This window comes from Trachinotus anak, unplaced genomic scaffold, assembly GCF_046630095.1.
Source record: "Trachinotus anak isolate AG129_WGS33_773 ecotype Australia unplaced genomic scaffold, CSIRO_AGI_Tana_v1 ptg000004l, whole genome shotgun sequence".
Taxonomy (NCBI): Eukaryota; Metazoa; Chordata; class Actinopteri; order Carangiformes; family Carangidae; genus Trachinotus; species Trachinotus anak.
Window position 1 is genome coordinate 10,473,466 of NW_027273855.1, and position 23,004 is coordinate 10,496,469.

General features: G+C 41.6%; 1 protein-coding gene and 1 long non-coding RNA gene across 9 annotated transcripts in view; one reads left to right on the top strand and one right to left on the bottom strand.

The window, feature by feature from the left end:
• The window catches only part of prdm16 (PR domain containing 16), a 181,039-nt gene extending 162,979 nt beyond the window's left edge, over positions 1–18,060 (bottom strand). For 3 of the 8 annotated variants that reach the window (XM_071475776.1, XM_071475778.1, XM_071475775.1), the window contains exon 1: positions 17,767–18,058. In XM_071475776.1, the coding sequence (XP_071331877.1) occupies positions 17,767–17,803 (37 nt within the window). In that variant the 5' untranslated portion in view covers positions 17,804–18,058. Of the gene's footprint in view, positions 1–17,766 lie in introns of all 8 variants that reach the window. The other 5 variants (XM_071475780.1, XM_071475779.1, XM_071475777.1 and 2 more) reach the window with 4 other exon arrangements.
• Positions 17,754–21,450, top strand: LOC139620360 (uncharacterized). The gene is made up of 3 exons (XR_011690813.1): positions 17,754–17,883; positions 18,133–18,211; positions 18,577–21,450. It is a non-coding gene; the product is annotated as an uncharacterized lncRNA (long non-coding RNA).
• The last annotated feature ends 1,554 nt before the right edge of the window (positions 21,451–23,004 follow it).

Consider the following 23,004-nt stretch of genomic DNA (forward strand, 5'->3'; position numbering starts at 1 on the left):
CGTGACACTGGCCTTTCTTTTTTTTAAGGAACTGCTCAATTAATATGTCACCACAGGTCTTGACCACAAGACCCTGCTAAAATAAGCAAGCCACTTCAACCCCCGCCTCTGGAGAGAGACGAGAGAGGGACATAAATTGCCCTCTTTAGAATGAAGGAGTCATCCAAAAAACCAATAACCTGTGAGTGGGCACCTGCATTACTGAAAATAAATAAGTTGTCTTTTTTTTGTTCCCTCACCACCTCATGAGCAACCTGTGAAAACAATTCTGTTTATCCACGTTCACTTTCTCCAGCCAAGAGACATTTCTGACGTCCATCATATAAACAGACTACAGCATCCAAACAAACACTGATGAGTTTTGACTGAAGTTTTCGCAGTAACATCATAAGTATTGCATTCCATTCAAAACTGCTGTCAACAGTCTCATGTAGTTGTGTTAGTGTCTCAGGTTCTTTGAGTGTTTGAGCCTTAGTGAACAAAATTAAATCTGGTTTAATTCTTTAAATATTCTTTTGCATTTTACTTGATGTTATGAGCAATGAACAAGTGCTAAATAGGAATTTATGATTTTAGTGATTTTTTTTCCATCCAACAATGTTCACATCATAGCAAAATTGCATTAAAAACCACTTATAATACCAACAGTTGTGTATCAACAGTTATTAATTAGCCACATTTCTGTGTAGTGAACTTTGGTGTTTTCAAAAGCAACAGTAAATTACTTGAAAAAATTGTGTAAAATTAACAGAGATACCCACAGGGAAACAATAAATTCACTTGCAAATTTATTAAATAATTTATCTCAAGTAAGTGACATCACCAGTGTCAAGACTATAGCTTTTTTTTCCAGGCACAATAGATTTTATTGGCCAGCAATGATCCTCACACACCCTGTGACTGTAGGTGAAGAAAGAGGAGCGGAGCAGCTTTGAGGAGCGCACTGTCACTGTCACAGACACCGTGTTGGCTCGCTGCTACGCATCGCTGCATTGTCCCCCCGCTACACCTGACACTGCCCCTTCCACCTGTGCTTGTGTGAGTGCGTGAGTGCGTGAGTTCGTGAGTTCGTGAGTGCGTGTGTGCATGTGCGTGTGTGATCTGATCTTGAACACAATGAAGGTATGAAGAGAGGAGGAAGTGATCAAAGTGTCAACCAGAGGCCCTGATACTGGAAACTTGCAGTTCCCCCTGCTCGGAAACGCTATCTACACAAGTACGTAATTTAGATCCCAACCTAGACTGTGACAAAGGCTTTGATGTTACTTTAATGGAGGTTTAAAGTCTTAGTCAAACTACTGTATATTTACTACTAAACTAGCCCTATCACTTCTTTTATAACAACTAATAATGGACATAAAAGCAATTTCTAACATGGAGTGCTGCTGTTATTTTTAACAACAGTATTACAAATATGCATTTCAATGAGACATTTAAGAAATATTTCACTGACTTTGCAGCCTTAACACTGGCCAGAAAGGACGAGACCCAGTTACTGTCGATCTTTGGACTTGGATGTCACGCCGATGTCAGGTTGCTTAGGAATCTAATGGATACAATTTGGAAATTGATCCCCTCTGAGCCCTTGACATTATTGCTCTGGAAAGAAGCTGCAAACATTTCAACAGCGACTCTAAAGACTTTACGATTTTCTTTGTGAGCATAATCAAAGGGAAAGTTGTGAATAGATTTGTATTTGTCTGTGGTTGCTACTTGCATCATTTCACACCCCAAATTATATTTTGGGACTCAGTTCTTATAAACTTTCAAATCTGTTTAAATGTTTGGAAATCGCTAATATAAGAGTGTGATGTAAACTGTTAAACTCTGAGCTGTTTTCTAAATTAATTTAAAAGAAATAGAAAGTGTGTTCTGAGAGAAAAAATCTGTTTTTAATGTCAGAATAAAAGAGCAGAGAGAGAACAGATGAGAAGATAGATGGAGTCCATCTATCGCTTCTCCTCTGTGTGATATTGGTTTCAAAGCTGCAGTTTAGACACAGGTTAGAGCAAGAGAACCTCTATCCTAACTATTCTGGATGTGTTTGTGCACATATGTGTATGCGTGTGTGTGTGCGTGTGTGTGTGTCTTGGCAGACCCAGATGGTAGGCGGGCAAGGGGGAAGGTGGGCCAAGCGGACAGGAAGCAGTAAAGGATAGTTCTGGTTACGAGGATCAGACGGCGGGACAAACTGTGCTCAAAGCTACCGCCGCTACTGTACTCAAGGTGTGGGTTACACCTCTGGACACAAGGGATACACACAAACAGAGAGACACACACACTCTAGTATATATGCTCCCAAAGGGATACTGTTTTGGTGCGTAGGAGTGTGTGTGTGTGTGCACGTGTGTGTCTATTAGTATCCTAATTAACATACAAAGGCAAAATGTGCACACACTTGTGCGTGTATTCAGTCACACGCAGACTCTAACACACCTCAACCCACCCCCTCTTCAACCAAGCAGATCCACTTAAAAGGGCTCGTATCAATTGTCAACAGCCATGTTTAGTTGTTTAGGTTCCGTCTCTCCACTGATGAGGACCAGACCATGGAAAATGCAGTCACCCATTAGCCACATGTTGCTTCTAATACTGACCCAATAAAATGCCATTTCCCCCTGCCACAGAGAGTTCATCTGGCCTACCACACAGAGAGAAGACGGATGGAGAGAGAAGGACAGGAAAGAAAAACTTTGAGAAGCAAAGGAGGGATACCGTGAAGGACAGAGAAGGAGAGCAAGAGAGAGAGGAGGAGGCACTTGCGAATAAAGATGTAGCAGTGTCAAAGAAAGAGGGAAGCGTGTGGGCCTGCTGCTAATTTCCCGCCCTGAGTGCAATAATCTGAGGGGAAGATTAAGGTGAAGGAGTTATTCTTGACTATTTTATTAAGAGGTGCTTTAGGCGCTGGAAGAAAGGGCTTTAGCGCTCCTCCAGCAGCGTGCCATACAATACAAGACAAACATTTGCTGTTATTTCACCAAAGTACTCTCAGATGTGCTGGGTCGGGGCCTTGCCTTTTGCCGCGGAGGAACTTGGCATCAAAGTTCCCTGCAGTGCTCTCAAAACAAAAATCTGCCCCTCTTTTCTGTGGGTCCTGCCCTGAGCCTGTGTCCAGCGGATAAATACCGAGGTGTCAAAAGAAAGGATGGCAAACCTCACACACAGTTTTAATTAAAACGGGAGACAGCAGTGCAGATGAACAGAGAGAGACACATCAATCTGTTCCCTATATTAAAGACAAGGCTGTCAGAGGCAAAGTGTGAAGCTGGGGTTCCACATACAGTGGCATTGATATTTTCATGTAATTTCATCATCATAATCTACATGTTTTTTTCAAAACATGTAAAAATTCTCTGTTGGCCTCACAGTTATAGATAAAGTCTTATTTTGTATAAATGTTTCAAAACAACAAATAATCAAAAAACTGTTGGTTTTAATTTATAACTCAGTCTTAGAAAAACAAAACTCTGTTTTTATGTTGGACATAATAAAAAGGACATTAGAGTATAAAAAAAACTCAAAATGGAGCCAAGGACAGCGAGAGGCCAGCAGCAGCCTCACCCACCTGCCTCTTTTGTTTGCTTTGTCATTGCTTCACCGTGCCATTCTTAAACACTTACTGCTCTCCAGTGTGGTTGAAAAACAAGATGCCTCTGTCTGTGCATGTGTGTGTGTGTGTTTATGTGTGTGTGTGCGCACGCAGTCATCCAAGTGAGCTTTTACTGCATTCAGGAAAATGAGGAGAAACAGATTCACAAAGCAGAGTTGGTGGTAAAAGAAAGAAATAACAGTAGCACCAAGCTGTCTGTCTTCAGTTTGCAGGTCCAAGTAAACATTTGTTTGGAATAACATCTTCCCGATTAAAACAGTTTAACTGACATCTCTCGAAAACCTCAGGAACTCAGAGTTGAACGGTCAGTGCGGACAGACACAACCCGCAGAAGTGGCCGTTTCAACCTCTCATAAAACACAATTCAGAAACCGGATCTTCCTCTTTCCTTTTCTGTGCTCGAAAGAGAGGATGTGGCTAGACTTGATGAGGAGAGAGGTGGAGAGTGAGGGAGACATGAGACTTGGGAAGCCTCTCCTTAAACCAAACTATAGATATACTAAATGTAGCATCTTAGGCTTTAGAGACAGTGAGGTCCAAGTGATTAAGTGATATGCTTAAACTTTAAAAACACAAATGGTAAATGGCTTGTTTAGGTGTCAGCCCAGAGATGCTTTTCTAAAGTCACTATTTTGCTCATCAGTAATACACAGAGAAAACTATCATAGTATGGAAGACGATATACATTTTTCTACAGCACAGATCAGACACGAGACATGATACATTTCTGAAAACTAAGCTCCTCTTCAACAGTTAGGACTCATATCAGTGGAACAAGTTCAAACACATTCTCTATCAAAATGGTCCTGAGAGAAAATTAACTCCTGGAATTCATCAAATCTCACGAATTCATATCTAACAGTGTAAAAGTATCCAAGTATGGAATTTCACTTTAATGCCTGGATGATCCAACATAGACGTAACATCCAAATGATGGTTGTTAAAGTTGAGGCCAACAAAGAAGAAGCAGCCCAGTTCATGACATCATCCAAGTCCTATAGGTGATGATGTGTGAACTGTACAGAGAAGGGCAGCTGTGGCCGGGAAATGGCAGCAACAGAGAGACACTTAGGATGTCCAGACTGGATGGCAAGACAAGATGTAATTCTCATCGAAAGAATGTGGGATTAAATCATTTGTGCTTTACAAAACTAACAATAATAACTACAGTAGTCATTGGTTTGACACAGAGATCATCACGGATTCCTACATTCAGTCTCATTTAGTTTTGATGGGAGTCAAATAAATGTTGTACCTTAATCTTGCTGGGACATCTTCTTTCTATTTCAAAGTCTGTATGCTATCTAAACTATTCCCAGGCTTACAAACCAAAGCCAAACTCAGCCACACTAGTGTAACTGGTCTGGGTGTGTGCAGCTCCCATTGCCACCCACTGCTTCTGCCTGTGTTGTGCTCAGAGTCCATACAGGACATGCAACCACTTCTTTGCTGAAAAGGGACTTTTGAGAGAGTGTGTGTGTGTGTGTGTGTGTGTGTGTGTGTGTGTGTGTGTGGGTGTGTGTGTGTGTGTGTGTGAGCAGTATGAGTGTGTTTTACTGGAAAGAGTCTACCATGCATGGTTTCTAGACTACAAAGAAGGTTGGTACTCAGACTACATGCAGTGGATCAATAATGAAACTGTTTCATATCTCTCAAATATGATAGACATTTTACATTATCTTCTTGCACAGATCAAGTTCATTCAATTCTAAATATCTGAACATGACAATCTCTATATCATTTGTTAAAATTATTATAAACATCTGACTGGAGTAAATTGTATATATAAAGAGTCTTCATGTAATATATACTACTGTAGATCCACTGCCAGTACAGTTAGCTTCATCTAAGCAAACTAACAAAAGTGCTGAAAACCTACATGTTACCTAAATACTCTTTCTTATTTAAATTAAACTTTATGTGCAATTAGCACAACTGAAACAGTGGAGGCTTGGCACACTAACATTACATTTTTAACTATTAGCCCAGTAAACAATTCACCTCTCAAAAAACTAAAAACAGCATGTTATTTGCGGCAAATTTTTTTATGTAACTTATCATCATGACTGCTTTTTACAAAAAATCCCAATTCCCTATATCTGTAGATCCCTCTTTCTTCCACTCTGCCAGGTGAAACCAAATTATGCTGAAAACCCATCCTCTTCCTGTGTGGAGAGTTCACAATTAATACAGGTCGAGCACTTTGCCTTTGGGACACTGAGCATCACAGAGACGCAAGCTTGTAATAGAGCTATTTGTTTTCCTCAGAAAGCTGTCCAAATGCCCTCACTGGGATCACTAGACTGTACAAAGGCCAGCTATGAATTGGTCAAATCCACTGGGGCTGGTTATTGATTAGGCCTACGGCTAGTAGAACGCAAATATGCAACTAAATTAGAAATGTGTGTTTGTGCGTGTGCATGTGCGTGTCTTGCTGTTGGAGTAAAATCAACCACTGCTCAAGTTTTATAAACCACATACCTCTATGAGCAACATAATTTTTAAACCCTTTTAAACAAAGCCTATCGCAAACTAACTCTTGGTTACTACGTCTTGGTGAAGGAATCTGTACTAAAAAGTTGTGTTTTATTTTATTTGTTTTTCATTTTTTGTTCATTTGTTAATTTATTTCTTATTTTATTCATTTATTTGACAGGGAAAAGAGAAATACTGTAAATGAGAGAAATGAGCTACCAATTTTCATCTGTGTCCTTTAACTCTGCCAGATGTGCCAACCACATAAAAACCACTTTTTTGTTCTTGTTTAAACAAGTAGTTAAATGTTGGTTGAGAACTAGATTTGTGCACTCACTATGCTTTTTCTCTCCTTTTTCAAAATACTATATCTCATCTCCTCTGGGGACAGGTGGATATGGCACAGATTAAGTGCTCAGATAGATAGATAGATAGATTAGATAGATAGATAGATAGATAGACAGACAGATAGATAGACAGATAGATAAACACCCACACACATTTATACATATACACAGACATAATATATAATGGACTATAGATACATAGCACATAATGATTACACCCCCCAGAACCCCACCCCACCCCACATCCGCTGCCCTCCCTCTTCGACATCTCCCTTTTCAACAAGAGTAGTTTGTCAGGGTCAGAAAGCAATTTAAAACCTCTATTAATGAGAGTCAGTGAGAGAGAGAAGTGAGAGAGGGAGAAGTTAAAGGGAGGGAGAGAAAGAGAGATGAGGTAGTGGGGCAGAGAGAAGAAGAGGATGAGGAAGGAGGGAGGGGTAGGCTGGGGTGTCAGCCATCAAAGCAGGCCAGGAGAAAAGAAGGCCAGGTGCTGGTTGTGGGAATGTGCCGTCCGTGGTTTCAGGGACCAGTGAGCTGGTGGGGGCTCTATGTGTGTATGTCTGTGTGTGTGTGTGTGTGTTGGGGGGTGGGTGGGGGTGGTGGGGGAGTGGTGGTAATTAGCCAAGCCTGGAGGAGAGAGAGGGCCCTCCAGGGCCTGCGGGGATAGCCCCTCCGAGAGGATACCATTTGCACTTCTACAGGAGCCGCCAGCCCCAGGCCACAAAGAAGGGGAAAAGGGGAACTATGGCATCCTTTATCAGGCCGGACAAAGACGCCGCATCTTTTCAAAGGAGAGCGGAGAGAGAGAGAAACTCCAGTGTTCCAGAGAAGGAGGGGAAAGAGAGAAGAGAAGAAAGAATCCTGGACTGGTCAGGAGAGAGACAGAGAGAGAGAGATGCCAGTGTGTGGGTTGCAAAGCGAGACAGGAGGTTACGGTCATACTGTGACCCAGTCAGTCTTCTGAGACATCAGAAATTCACTAATGTCCCACACACTTAGATAACACATAGAGCTGAGTTACACAACTTTATTCCCAGGGCATAACAACAGAAAACAATACCATGTTATTTCTAATCATGTCTATCATTTTCCTTCCTAGTCCCCGTCGGTTTTTGAGGTATTAAAATATGGAACGTCTCTTTAACCAAAAGAATGGATTTGCCACAAAGTGGTAATTCAGTATGTTTTTCACTTCATCTCATGGGAGCTTAATAGAGGCAGTGGATAAGGAGCCAAAATGGCCGCTCTCTACCTTCGACATTATCAGGGAATCTTAAGAGTTTTGCCCTCCTGTAGAGTGAGGGAAAGTGGAGGTCACTGACATTACTTTTACCTATTACCTTTGGAGTACGGCTACACAGGGGGGTGAATGGTGGCCTTTGAGGCTGTAAGGCTTTGTGTTCCCTGTTGGAGAGCAGCCTGACAGCCTCAGCTGAGTGGGGGCTAAAGGTCAGACAGGTCATGTGATAAGGCATTTTAGACCTGCATATAGGGCCCCAGACTGAAGAGGCTTGAAAAACCTCAAGACCCTCACTCCCCCGTCTAAGTGTGTATCTCCTCTTCCTTTCTTTTCTCCTTCCCCTCTCTGTCCCCTCTTTCTCTCTCTCTGGACACAAAATGCCATTTGTTGTCCGTCAGTCAGTAGCGCAGGGCCCGGGTCGGGCCCAGCGCTGAAAGCTCCATTCACACACCCTCTCACCCAGGGATGTTTTTGCAATTCAATATTTTCACACGCAGGCAGCTTCATCGTTACTTTGGAACCGTACACTTGGCAGGATGAGGATGGGGGCCTCTGGGACAGAGGGGCTGAGAGGTGGAGGGCTGGAGGAGAGGGGGTCAGCACAGAGGAATCCTAGTGTCGGGAGGGGATGGGCCTGCGCTGGCTAATGGGCCATCTTGAAATGTTTTAGCCAAGACCCCTCCAACACCTACACACATGCAAACAAGTGTGCACACATTTTCATGAATGGTTACACACACACATTCCAACCTACTCATCACTTCACAACCAATCTGACTACAGGTTAATGAGGACAGCTCTTATTTCCTTCATCAAAATCTCTGAACTAATACAGTCACACTATCCTGCCAGGGAAAGACTTTCTTCACTCTCCCTCACTCATACCAGACAGCCTCTCTCTCGCCCACATGTCAAATACATAGCCCATAGTCAGTAAAAAACAAATCAGAATGGTTGTATAACTATTTGTTAAAAAGTACCTTTAAAGTATTAATTCAACATGAAAAAAATTCAGGGACTTCTGCTTTGGCTGATTAATAAAAAAAAAAAATGTTGAGAATATGTATTTGTTTTTCAATGGGCACTTCACAAAGATTAGCAGAGAGTAAAGAGGTAACAGCAGTTAAAAAAACATCCAAAGGTTTCATGAAAATGTGTCTCATTTTAACCAAACCATTTAAGGAGATTTGTTTCAATTCCACAACTGCATCACCGAAGGATTTGTTTAGCATACAGAGTGGCTGAGGTAAATGCAGTGCCTGCAATGAGAGGGAGCTCTTAATATATTTATCCTGTGCCTGTGCACCACACTCTACTTAATGAAATTAAACCACACCAATAGTGGCCCTTTGTCTCTGGGGAGTTCAGTAATCAACATGCCACCAGTTTTCATTTTGTATGAAAATAAATGGCAGCCGGTGATATGGGCCTAATTGTGTTGCACCAGGGAGGAGCTGAGTGAGAAAAGAAACTTACAGCAGGGATGTAGTGGAGCCAATTTTCATGGACAGCAGCACTCAAGAGAGGTGGTCAAATAAGCAAAGGCATTCATCTGGGGACCGGTACCCCGCTTCCACTCTCTCCCCCTCTCCCTCCTTCTCCTTCTATCCATCATACTCACAAAGAAAGTTAGCCAAGTATTCAACAAATAGTGAACTGGTGAGCCCTACGCACTAGAGCCTGGCAGGGTCACTGAATAATGACAGCTCAATTACTGTGAATCTCCTTGTACACCGCACCCCCAGTACAATCCCCACACCCGCCCCACCCAGCACGGCAAATTTGTCAAACTCACCAAAACGATGGGTCTGACAGTGTAATCGCTAACCGTCCCCACCGACATGAAAGAGGTCTTTATCTGGCCAAATCAAAGAACCTGATCTCTGAGAGAAAAGGGTGGGTGGGTGGGGGGGTGACTAGAGAAGAGAAACGTCCCGCTTGGCCCCTGTGAGACGTGGAGATGTCTCTAATCCGCTTTAATGAGACACTGCGTGCCCATCTTTGTGGTAATGACGAAACACAGTGAGAAGGACGGTGAGGAGGAGGGGGGAGTGGGAGAGATAGAAGTGAAGATGGAGCCAAGACTTTGAACTAGCGGTCTGATGAAAGGAAAGGCAGGCAGGGCGAGTTTAGAGCCACACTGCTTCTACTCACCATTGTCTGCATCGGAGACGGGCAGACAAACAGCCCAGGGGACAGAGCAGTTTGTCTGCTTATCATATCTGGACAGGATGAGCCGTCATCAACAGTGCCAGATTTGGACTGAGACTGAAGGGTGTGTGTGTGAGTGTGTGTGTTTGTGTGTGTGTGTGTTGAGATGAGCCATAGTTTGTGAAACCACTACAGAAGAAGAATAACAAAAAGCGTTGTTCACTGAGAATGAATTAAATGTAACATTTCACCATGTATATCAATAACTACACATAATTCTCTGTTGGTAAAAATGGTTTCTATGGTTACTTATGCAAAGTTATACTTGCTTGATGTAAACACTATGCCTCGAGTTAGCTCTGTGTCACCTTGACATTAAAATGTATTTGTATTTGATAAAAAGGCTTTAGCCCATAAGCTGATATTAGATTACTAAATTAGCTAATTTCCTTTCTGGGTAACATTATGAATACAGAATATTATGGACAAACATGATACAGGAATTGTCTGAAGTGCATTACATGAGACCAAACTTAATGTGTGTAAAGCAAAATCTTTGCACATTTTAAGTACACTTTATACTGATTGTCCAGCCCTTTGTAACTGAAATCTGTTTTCACACCAAGATACACATTCTTCTTGCAGAGACAAGAGAACATGGTGTAAATGAAAGCAAGGACAACATAAAGGACAGGAAGTTCACGAATGGATAAAAGGAACTGAGCAGGATAAGGACAAATGAAGAAATTAAAGGAAAGACTGAGTGGGGGGGTGAAAGTGAACAGGCTAATACCAAACAAATCAGGATTAGACCCAGATAAGACTAGTCACAATGCTGAGCAATCCTGGGGATATCACAATGCAAGGGGGAATCATGAGGGCTGCTTAAGCAGGCTAATTAGGGACTCGACACATTTGCCCCTTGTTTTGCAAACAACACACACTGTTTAACAGCGGGTGGTGCACAATCACACCAGACACACAGAGAGATAATCATTTAGCATTAATCAACATACTCAAGAAGTAAAGATGAGGTATGGGACGATTCAAGCAGCCGTGGTGTATTCTTAGCCCTGAGAAGCAGGATGGAATCTTCTAGACACGGCCCAGCAGTGGTGAGACGTAACTCGATAAGCAGCCACAGGTCAAGACAAAATGCATTTAACTGCAGTGTAATGGCTTTTCATTTTTTTGAACCCCCTTTTCACCAACACATACCGCTTTTCGAATGCTGCTCAGCTATTTTTAAACAAGACCCTGCCCCCATCTGTAGGCTGAAAACGAAGGGTATGAGGAGAGACGAAAAACAGGGGGCTGCTAAAAAAGAAAACATCGGGGATATATCTTCAACTCTCTCAGGCATACCACAGTCTCTGTTGCCAAATGATTGGGAGATTGCCGTGTTTTTACAAACATGGCGGATGAGGTCATGGTGCAAGGCGGGAAAAAGATATATTTGCCAACTGGATAATGTGAGGTCAACGTATCAATGGAATGAATGGGATTTAGAGCCATGTGCAAGAGCTTAATGCAATGGTATTTGTATGTCAACTCAAAATTTGACTTAGCCAGCATGAGACCAGGCAGGAAGCATGGGGCTGAAACGTGTGTGTGTGTGTGTGTGTGTGTGTGTGTGTGTCCATCCAGGTGTAAGATGTGCCCACCCATTGCTGGCCAAGGTCAAAGCTCGGAACAGTGACAGGACCTACAACAACTGGACAAAATAGTGCACACTCACACACTCACACACTCAAACACACACACACACACACACACACACACACACACTTACTTAGCCAGCCAACAGTGCCAGCTCCTGCTGTCTGGATGACATTTACACTCAACCTTTCTAGTCTGTGATTGATTGGGGTTAAATCATACCAATGCCCAAAAATCTGTCACTGCTTAGGTGTGTGTGTGTGTGTGTGTGTGTGTGTCCACCCAGGATCCAACTGCATTGCTGCGTATGTATGGTTACTAAATGTACATGCACGTGTCACTGCAAAAGAGGGAACTATGACGGCAGTCAGTCAACATTCTGCTGCTTCTTGAACTGGCCATTCAAGTATCAAGCCAGAACAAGCCTGAATATGGATTACTCAATGTGCACATAAATCTTACATGTGTCGCCATCCAACTTCCCCCTCTTTAACATTACGTCTTCATACAAAATTATAAAATTTGAATTATAAAACCTATCTTCAAGGAGTTGTGGTGGAGGTTGATGTGAGTCTTGTTGGAGGATCAAAGGGCCAAAAGATATGACAGACAAATAGGCACTGAGGACTGCTGATGTATAAAAATGATCGAACTAGACTCCGTTCAGGAGTCATTGCAACATCCACATTTCTCAGTGTTTTTTTTTTTTAAGGTTTATCGCACTTGTACTTGACCAGATTAGAGTCTTTGACATCTCTTTTCCAATGGATATTTGGGGGAGACAGCAGCACGATCACAACTGTAACTGTCTGAATACTAAAAGCATTGAACTCACAGCGGTCAGAGAGTAAGAGAAGGAGTAATACTGTAGTTAGAGAAAGAAAACATTAAAATTTGTCAGTGGAACAATCGTAAAACAGACTATTTAAACAAACAGTTGCAATATATCAGTTCAACTATCCTCCAGTAAATTAATCGTCCCTCTTTACAGCTTTAAAGCTTCAGTAATTCATAAAGTAACAAGTTCCTTAAATTTTAAGTCTTTCTTCAGTTTATTCCCTGCACAGGTGGAAGAGATCATGAAAGTTTTCTTTATTGGCTGACTGTTTCAAAGATTTAGGACTAGTAAGCAGAACTGAGACTTCAGACTACACTGTCCTCCACATTTCAGGGTAATAGGAATACTTTACTGGAAAGAACATTTTTCAAGAGTCTGCTCTCACAGCAAATTTGAAGATATGGTTACAAAAGGCAATGCATCTTTATTTGTACCATATTATGTGAACCAAATGTGGACCATATGTTACTGACACAGACAGTGGCTTGACATTGAACTAACCATAACAATGACTGAAACGTTACCCTAACCTTAACCAAAGTAACTTCCCCCACAACAAATTAATATGTTACAAATAGGCAAATTTATGGCTATGTTATGAATAAAAGTGCCTGAACTTTTTGGGTGTTATGACAGAAAAAGTTATTCCCTCACATAAGATAACGTGCAGTATGTTCAGGGACTACAGCTGCCTTATGTGTACAGTACAGAGATATTTTACTGAACACACAAAGATGAGGAACCAACCCTAGAAATAAATATGGAAAGAGGGGCCAAGAGCCTCACAGATGCTAAAGTGTATCCTACATGTGCACATGCTGGGATGAGGAACTTTGATCCAACAAACTTCCATAATCAAGTACTTATGCAGCATATGTGGCCATGCCAAATGTGGACTGATGCAATTAGTTAGGCTGCATAATTTTCAATTCTTCAAAAATTGACACAAATGATCCTAAAACCAGATCAAAATTGCCAGTACCATGAAAAACAAAGTAAATGAAGTGATTTTGTATCACAAACTTGATTTTACAAATCACTGCAAAGCAGGTTGTCTCCATAATAAAATGGTGAGAATTATTAGTGGAAATTGAAAAAACAAAAAAAGACTACTACACAGAACCAACATACACAATCTGACATCACCTGAATTGACTCAGGTTTTTGGGCGCAAAGCTTCACAAGGCTGTGATTGTCATAACAGTCACACACAGTCATTTTAGACATTTAAAACTGTAAAACTGGTGTTGCTTGATTCGGAGTGCTGCAAAGATCATTCACATCATCACACATGAATGCAAATGGCCTCCATGGAACCACAAGACTCTCAGGTTTCCCATGCTGTTTTATCTTTGAACGGTCTAAAGCAATAAAATAAAGATTTCACTGGTATTTTCATTTTGCATTATAATCAGTTGGACTGAAATTCAAATTGAAAGAGAATTAAAAAAAATGTCTGTGTGTCTAAAAGGCACAGCTAATCATTAACCTTCATCAATTAGCAACAACAAAAATGTCTTCCAAAACTTTCAAAATAGTAGTCATCGACAATATTTCTATGAATTTCTGTTTTCATGAACTCTCTGATACTCTTACTTCAAAATAATAGCAACTAAAACAAAGAGATTTACAGTTTCATAAAGGTAAAAAAAAAATCAGCCAGTGAATTGCAGTCACTACCATAGGTTACATTCCCTTTCCTTTTGATGATCCCATCATTTTTATGTTCTGGCTCTAATCTGTGAACATGGAGGAGTGCTATCTGACACACATTACAGCTGCATAGCAGTAATACATGGGAGCCTGCACAAGACCCTGAGTGTTTAGCCAGAAGTTCAACATAGCTACCATTGTTAGTTTTAAAGTGTTATGGGTTGGGTTTTATTACTTCTGTCAAAACATCAGAAGCTGTTGAGCCAGGCCAAGTTCATGACTTGGAGTCCATCTAATAAGGGCCTTTAACACACAGATCAATAGAATATCTGGCAACTGGTATATATAGGCCAGAAAGGGAGAAAGAGAGAGACAGAGAAGGGTGAGTGAAAGGAATATTGTCATAAGTTGTGGTCATTTGTGCAGAGAGGTGGGGTGGGTTAATTTTTGCCAAAATCAGTACAAAACAAAACAAAAAAGGAGAATGGAACTGGTTGTAAAAAAAAAAAAAAAAAAAAAACGCAAGGCGCTACCTTTCATTTTATTGACTTGATAACGCAGATGGCCCCAGTAACTAAAACAGGTTTAGAAAATCAATATCGTGTGTTAAGCTGCGGTTGGAATCAGAGCGAATATATCTCGTACCAGTTTCTCCGCAAGTGTTCAGAGCTCTTACACGCTTCTGTTTGATTTACATTTCTTTAGGTTTTTGCTCGGTTGTAAGCATGCAGGAGAGAGAGAGAGAGAGAGAGAGAGAGAGAGAGAGTGTGTGTGTCACCTGTAGCCTACGGTGAAAAATAACTGGGGGGAAAAAATTCTACACTCCCTCAACCGGAAGTCTTAATTGATCTAAAGCCAATTTAAAGCTACATATGGGGTCAGCGGAATCCCACAATAAATACAGCCGCAAGGTGTCAAACTTTTTACACCCAAACATGTGTATGTCGCACAAACATACACGTACATGTGCAATATGGAAAACATTTTCAATGTGAGCAGACGAAATGAACTTTCAGGTGTAAAAAGCTATTTCATTGTCGCTTTGGTGCAATAATCTCTGCAACACTCCGCGTATTGATTGTTTTGTTTTTAAGATTACAAGAGGCCAAGTCTCATATCAAAGCCGTTATCTTCGATAAAATGAGATGTTGTGGTAGGGTTACAATGAGCCTGAGGAATTTTTCATTCATCTAAAAAAAATATGGGAAAATATTTAATATTTTAAATCTACTGCTCAAGTTAAAATGAAGCGGGCTATAATGAAAAACAACAGACGTGTAGCCTTTGATCTCAAATTAAATTAGTCACTAAAATAATAAATTCAATAGCAAACAAAATATTAACGTGACACAGAAACAGAGCAAGAGAAGTAATATTTCTGTAAAAAAAAAAAAAAAAAAAAAAAAAAAAAAAAAAAATTCCTGACCCCGAAGCCTTAGCGTGTGTGAATAAACCAAAAAGACAACATATACTCATCAATGCGAGAGCCTATTAAAACACAACCATATCCATTCTCTACGTGAAGTGCTGCGGAGGCACACGTTTCTACAGTGGCATGGTCTTTACGTGCAGTCTATGTGTGCAATCTGCCGGCAGGAGGACACAGGCCTATACACGAAGGTTAAAAATAAAATGATAAAGCAGCTGCTGGATACTGCTATGGGCCTACTGTACTCAGCTACAGGCGAGAGTAGGCTATTTTGCCTAGGCGAAGAAAAAGGGGAAAAAAATCGAGTGGGATATATTCCCACGCGTTGTATTCAAAGGTTGTGGGCCTGCATGTTTTGAATGTTAAGAAGAACAAGATATTTTTCATGCCTGCTCTGTTTTTCTTTTCTTTTTTTTTTTTTTTTTTTTTTTTGCTCTCCTACCGCTGCAACACAACAGATCTGAGGCCTCTGGGGCTGCAGAGACTTCCAGTGGTCCGATGTGAGGGAGCCACAAAGCCAGGTATTTGTGTTCATTAGCACCCGGATCAACAGACTATCAAGGCTGTTTAGAGATCAAGACTAAGTGCAATTCCTGGCGAGAAGCAGGATCCTCGACATGTTTAAGTATTTTCACAAAGTAGCCCAATTAGCGTTTTTGATTTTTGTCCCTTTTCTTATTCCCCCCCCCCCCCCCTTTCCTTTCTTTCTTTGTCTTAAACTTGAACCCTGTGCACCAAACATGGAGAACATGCAACAGTTACAACAAAAACACGACTGCAAAAATAAATAAACAAAAAATGAACAGTGTTGGCTTTTCTTTTTATTGTTATTTGTCTGGACGCAGGAGCGCTGAAACCCCTCGTTGAAAATGCAATATATTCCCATCAGATGGAATAGTTAGCGTTTCAAAAACATGCTGGAAGAAGTGCAGGCTCGTCTCAAATAAACATGTTTCAGGCTGGTTTGAAAGTCTGTGCACAAATATTTATTTCACTTATGCTAAATGTAAATGTAAATATTTTTTATGTCTAATATTAAGATCGAGGTTCACTTTGAATGAAGATGGCCAGTGGATTTGGCGAAGTTACAGTTTTTAAAGGCCTGTGAACATGGAATCAAGCCCAGCACAAAAACAATAACAGGTATAGTTTAAAATAATAGAATAGTTTTAATAGAGTTGCTTGTCCTAAAAACTAAATACAAGACTAAATGTGACCTGTGTTTTAGCTCTGCATTTTCACAAAACTACAAATCGACACTCACTGTGGATAAAATGTAACAAACGTTACAAAAGCAAATGCCAACAGGCCCACATAAATGTTATGTTGTTAAACAATCGTCTTTCAAATGAATTGTGGATAAAAAAGCAGATTGACCCACATAACTGACCGTAGAAAACAAAGTGCATTCATGCAGGAATTTAAAAAAAAAAAGACGCAGTAAATAAACGCCATTCATAAATCAGCCCACCAACAATAAACGAATGTCAAACAATAAACATGCTCCATTTCCAACAACAAAGTACTCATGTTCACAAAACTGAATACATGAATTTTCCGTGTGACGCGAGCAGCAGTCCACTAAGTAGTAGTATGGGCGCTTTCTTGCACAAGACGCATTATTGATTGGCATTCCCTGGAGGAGGAACCAGTCTGCAGCAGTCCGTGGGCCCTGGGACTGAACAAAGTTGCAGTATAGAGCGATATCTTCTGCGGTTCAAGCAGGATCGACTAAAGAAAAGAAAAAAATCCGCATTAAAATATTGCTCTTTCTTTCTAAATTCACTTCTTGGCGTCTCCGTTTGCAGGCGAGTGAAAGAGTGCGCTCAGCTCGATGTGAGCTGTGCAGCAGCAGCAGCTCGCAGCAGAGCAGTGCCACAGCGCCCACTATTTCAAAAGCCGGGAATATTATTTCACAAGACTTGGAACGGCTCTAAAAAAAAAAAAAAAAGTTACTATCCATTTCGACAACTTTCTTGGTAACTTTCGGAAAGCGAATCTGCGCCTCACACTGAACCTCCGACAACCGAAAAGAGCAAATTACAAGATGGAGCTGAGAAGTGGACGCTAATGTTTCTGTCTTTATAGGAGTGAGATCAACGAAAGCACCAGCAGCGTTTCTCATCACACATGAAACTTTCTGACACTGGGAACCAACGAAGCCAAGACCGCAGCATGCAGGGAAACGAGGCTGAGCCGCCGGAGCGGGACACATTTTCAGCAGAAAAGTTATCTCTGGACAAAGAGTCGCCCCCTCCTCTCTTAAGGATATGACAAATGACAAGTACACAGTGGACATGTACAGACCCGGGAGTTTGGAGCCGGCGGCTGAAAGCGAAAAGAAGGGTTAAAAAGAAGACCTACTTTTGGCCAGTTTTCTCGCCCTCGCCTTGGATCTCATCTTGTCGGCTTGTAGATTCCTCTCGTCGTCCTCCGTGAGCCCAGAAGCAGCAACAACACTATCTTCATCTCACCAGCATTGTCAGTTTGGACACCTTCGCACATGCGCACAGGCCATTCAATCTGACACCCTCGCCGGGGCCAAAAAACTTTCCAATGTATTCATCATCATCACTTTTTTGTCCTATCGTCTCCCCTTTAGATCACTTATCTCTTCCCCTCCTCCTCTTCCTCCTCCTCCTGCTCTCTCCTCACCATCTCACCTACCCTCCCTCCCCCCTTACCATCGTCCCCCTCCTCACCCCTACACCCCCCACCCGCCCCATTCAGCTCCTGCCAGCACCTCCTTGGATTTTTACCCCTTTAACTGCGACAACTTGGTTTTCTCCAACCGGCGGTGGACACAGAGGTATGGTGAGGTCAAGGTCGTATTATAACAATGAAAAAAAGAAGTAATGAAACAATTATTACTATCATTATTTTTTTTTATTATGTATTTTTTAGATTTATATTTTGCCATAAAATGTTTAAAGAAAATTCCTTGTGAATTTGCAGATTAACATAGACTTTGTATTTAGACTGTTGATGCAGCTGATATATCATGTGTTGTGTCAAAAAGTGCTCAAATTGCAGAGGTTATTTTTAACTTCATTTATTCACATGCAGGCGCAAATAGGTGCAAGACTCGATTGGAGTTGTATTTTACAGGCTATGATTTGGTTGTGTGTGTGTGTGTGTGTGTGTGTGTGTGTGTGTAAACCTTGTTGCCCTCAGGACAAGCAGCGGCCAGCAGCTGTTTGACACATGCACGGAGCCTCCACCAGCGCCGCACCGGGGAGAAGTTCACATTTGTAACAGTCGTATTTGCAGCTCTTATTTCTTGGAGAAGTGTTTGTGTTCACTGTAGCGCGTAAAGCTAAGCGCAGATCACCTGAACTGAGGTGGAGGGGCTGCAGACTTTTCTTTGTGAGTCTGACTTTTGCCTTGCACCTGTTTGTTTGTTTGCTGCAGGCAGGAGGAGACCGCCTTTAGGTTAGTCCGTGCATCCAGCAGTCTGATGCAGGCTGAAGGACTACAAGGTAAATTTTAGATTTCTATTCACAAAATACGTATTTATTCAAAAACAAATACATGACTCTGCAGCAATTTTTTTCTTAACTTGTATGTTAATATTGAAGTTGCAATTTAGGCCATTTAGGCCTATATATATATGAAAAATGTGTAACCTTTTATTAATTAGTAACCTTTTATAATACAATTTATTAATTTATTCCAACGATTTTGCATGATTTAAAATTTGTAATTTCTTCTTCTTATTATTATTATTGTTATTATTATTAATTGGCTAATAATAATTCATTAAATGATAATATACTGAAAAAATCAACGCTGGATACTTTTGTTGTCGTTGGCTGAAATATTAAGCAATAATCTATGGAAAGAAGCAAAAGGAGGCTTTAGATGAAGTGGATATTAAAAGTAGGCTATTTGTATTTGATGATTAAAAATAATAATAACAATAAAAAATAAATAAAAAATTGGCCTCATAAATTCCAGTTAGACTGATGGTGGCAGACTGGTCGTCATATTCATGTGGTGCCTGGGCCTTCAGCCTACATGTCATATGGGAATGGTTTCTGTCTCGTTTGGCTGAATAAAGGCGGCTCTGTGTTGGAGCCCATTAAAGATCGGTGGTGATGGAGCAACTGCAGTCTGCTGGGAGGAGCGGCATCAATTCTCTGCACACCAATCTCACCGTCTGTGGTACTTTCAAATCCAAGCGTAGAAAATTATTATTAGCCTAAGATTAAACAAATACAAAATAATAGGCCTAATAATAATAATAATGATAATAATAATAATAATAATAATAATAACTGCTTTTTTTCCTTTGGTGAACATGACAATGGCATAAGTCGCGGCCTGCCTGACATGTCTTTGGTTTTCTTGCCTGATGCCTGAGCCACAGTTTGTTGCTCATTATAATGCACATTAACTAACAACTGATTTGAATAAAGGCTCGAGTTCATCAAACACGTCTGCACTATATTGGACAGAAATTGCCGTGGGATGTTTTCCCATGAGTTGAAGTCAAATGAATGACGCGATCATTAATCAATAATAATCAGCAGTAATTAGCATACATTATCTGTATATTAGGGAGTTGGTCTTGGCATCATGAGCAGAGGAGGCTTTTACAGAGTGCAAGGAAGCATGTGAAGTAGATATGTTTTCATAGGCTACCTGTGGGGAGTGGGAAGTGTCAGGTGGTGGGCACCTTATTAAATACCTGTTTCTGTGAAACCCTTGAAATCCCTGAAATGAACAGTTACATTTTAAAGACACGAGATGCACTGCCCTGCAAGCGGAGTTGACACCGACAAAAAGAAGAAAACAGGTCGATAAACAAATAACATATAATGTGGTGTACAGAGGGTTTTCTTTTTCCATTTTATTCCTGTGTCTGAAGAAAGCGTGGGAGCGTGGCGTCAAGCTATCAATAATCCATTGTCTTAATCGATTGGCCCTATCGATACCGCGTCCTTCCTCCAGCTTTAGTCAGGGGGAAACTGAGAAAAAGCATTCAGCAAACTTTATCCAGTTTTTGTCGAAATTATTTCCATGAGCCGCTTCAGGCCTCTGAATATTTCTTGCACATCGGGTTGGACAGATGCTTTCACACGGTGTAACACCTTTTTAGAGCAGCAATTAGCGGTGGTTATGCTCGCAGAGAAAAAGTGCTGCTCCCTGACACTGGCCCGTTGGGGGAATACTTTTCTGCGTCATTTAAGCATCGACCTTTAACGGGTTTGTGGAAACATAGAACGGCTGCGCAGGAAAACCTGGCGTTTTGGAGTATTTGCTTTCCAGAAATGTGGCTTTTTTTTTTTTTTTCTTTCTTTCTTTCTTTTGTCCCGCCGCTTGCGGAGAGGAGGAAGGCAGCACTGCTCCCTCCGTCCCCGGAAGAGAGAGCTGTGCTGCTGCACTTGTGTTCAGTCATCTGCACTGGATCCCTCTGTTTTATTAATCCGTCTCATTAGGCTGGCGACGAGCAGATGCAATTCATGGTCAGCTGAAGGTGGTAAACAAACAAAAACAATGGCATGATTCAGTAAGTAAATAAAATGAAAAGCATTGGCCTTTAGTTCGGCTGCTATGATTATTTCCTTAATTTGCATCTTTTTCTTTAACCTGGTGACGGCTTAACTGCAACTATAGGCTAAAGGACACAGCGCGACATCTGCGGCAGCTGAACACATTATAGGCTACAGTATAGTAGCCTACATCTATAGACTGCATTGTTTGTATGTCAAGATATTGTCTACACCGCTCCTACAGGCTCCAACAATGGTAGGCTACAAGCCCCTTATGCACGGGGGCCCGTTTATGTTTAGGTTAACCGTTTGTTATGGGCTGCGAAGTATAAAGGGGACAATTTGTGGTTCAGTCGGTTCAGTTTCCTTGATCTCATAATGATGAAGCGATTACAACGTCCCCTGTAAGGCTGGCCGTTTTCTCCAGATAATAACTGACCCTTAATTTAAGACAGTTAATAGGCTACAGCAGAATTCATTCAGAAATGTGGGCTAATGCTAACGCAGCCAAACGCTTAATCTCAAAACCTTACATAAATAAGATTCGGAGGGAACGAAGGGGGGTGGGGGGTGAGGGAGAGGGGGTGGGGGGGGGGGGGGGTGCAGAAGTTTATAACACTGTGGACTGGTGTGGTCACACTGCGGTGACTGTACCCCCCCACCCCCCACCCTCCTCACACACACCCACACACACAGGCTGCTGAAACCCAAGCTTTATCCACGGTGGAAAGGGCTCCGGGTCCGTGGATTAGACGCTGGGCGCAGATAACATCAGCGCACATCAGATATGTGAAATGGAGCACCTCGCGGTCCGGCCTGCGGAGGACGCGGGCCAGGGGACATCAAAAAGCCGCAGCGGGCCCTTTGTGAGCGCTGCGCGCATTGTAAATTTGCTAACTGTAATTCTGCCACAGTCGATGTAATGGGAGCGTAAACATGGTAACTAACTGCGGCAGCTCTGCGCGCACACGCACACACGCACACACACACACACACGCACAGAATACTGTACGCGGTGTGACGTGACCGCCTGCATGAGGAGGGGACGATGACCCACACAGCACTGTCATCTCAGACAAGAAAAATGATAAACACAACAACAACAACCACCACCTCCACCACACCGACAGATCGATAAGTACAAATTCACCGTGATAGCAGCAGCTAATCAATTAGAAATATCCCCCTTTCTTCTTCTCTGAAGTATGAGTTTGGAGTGGCTCTCCACAGCGCGGGCCGCTCCCTCCTCTCCTCTAATGAAGTCCCCAGAAGCGGTCACAGTGATGTTGCCTTGGTAATTATTAGCCATTAATTGGGTTCAGGACCTTGTGCGTCTATGGGAAATGGGAAATCTGACCGCTAATCCAAGACGTTTCTTTGGGGCCTTTTGCAGTGTTGTTAACATGCTGTCAGAGACAGACGGGCGCTGCGCCACAGCTACTGATAGCGGGAATATGAAGAGGTTAGAGGGCAGCGACTGTACACACACACACACACACACACATTGCAGGAAACGTGCAACTGGAGCGGAGTTTCTAACATATATCTATATATCTGTGTATATGTATATGTATATGTATATGTATATGTATATATATATATATATGTATATATGTATATATATATATATATATATACATATATAGCTAAAATACAAAATGTTTCAAATAGCTATATGCGAGTGAGCGTGTGTTTTAGCTGTGAGCTGGTGGTTGATCAAACAGATTGGTGGCTTTGAAATAAGCGACAAATAAACGTATTGGCTATGTAGTTTGTAAGAGTTGATCTAAAACACGGATCTTTCGGCACCACATTTTGCCGCGGTTCTGATAAACAGTCCACCGGCTATAGGCTACTGGTAAAAATTCTTTTACGTGAGTAATTAATTGTGTGTAAGTTCAGTCATGTCTGAAACATACATTCAGCTGTCAGCTCAGCTGAAATACCGCTGACTCACTGCCTGCTATCGACCAGGCCAAAACACAAACCAATAAATGCATTCAATCATTTTCGTTTTTCCTCTGAGTAGGCTATGAAAAAAAATCATTTTATGATCTCGCCTGATTTATTTTCAGTGACAACTGTTTGCTAATTTCGCATAAAAATG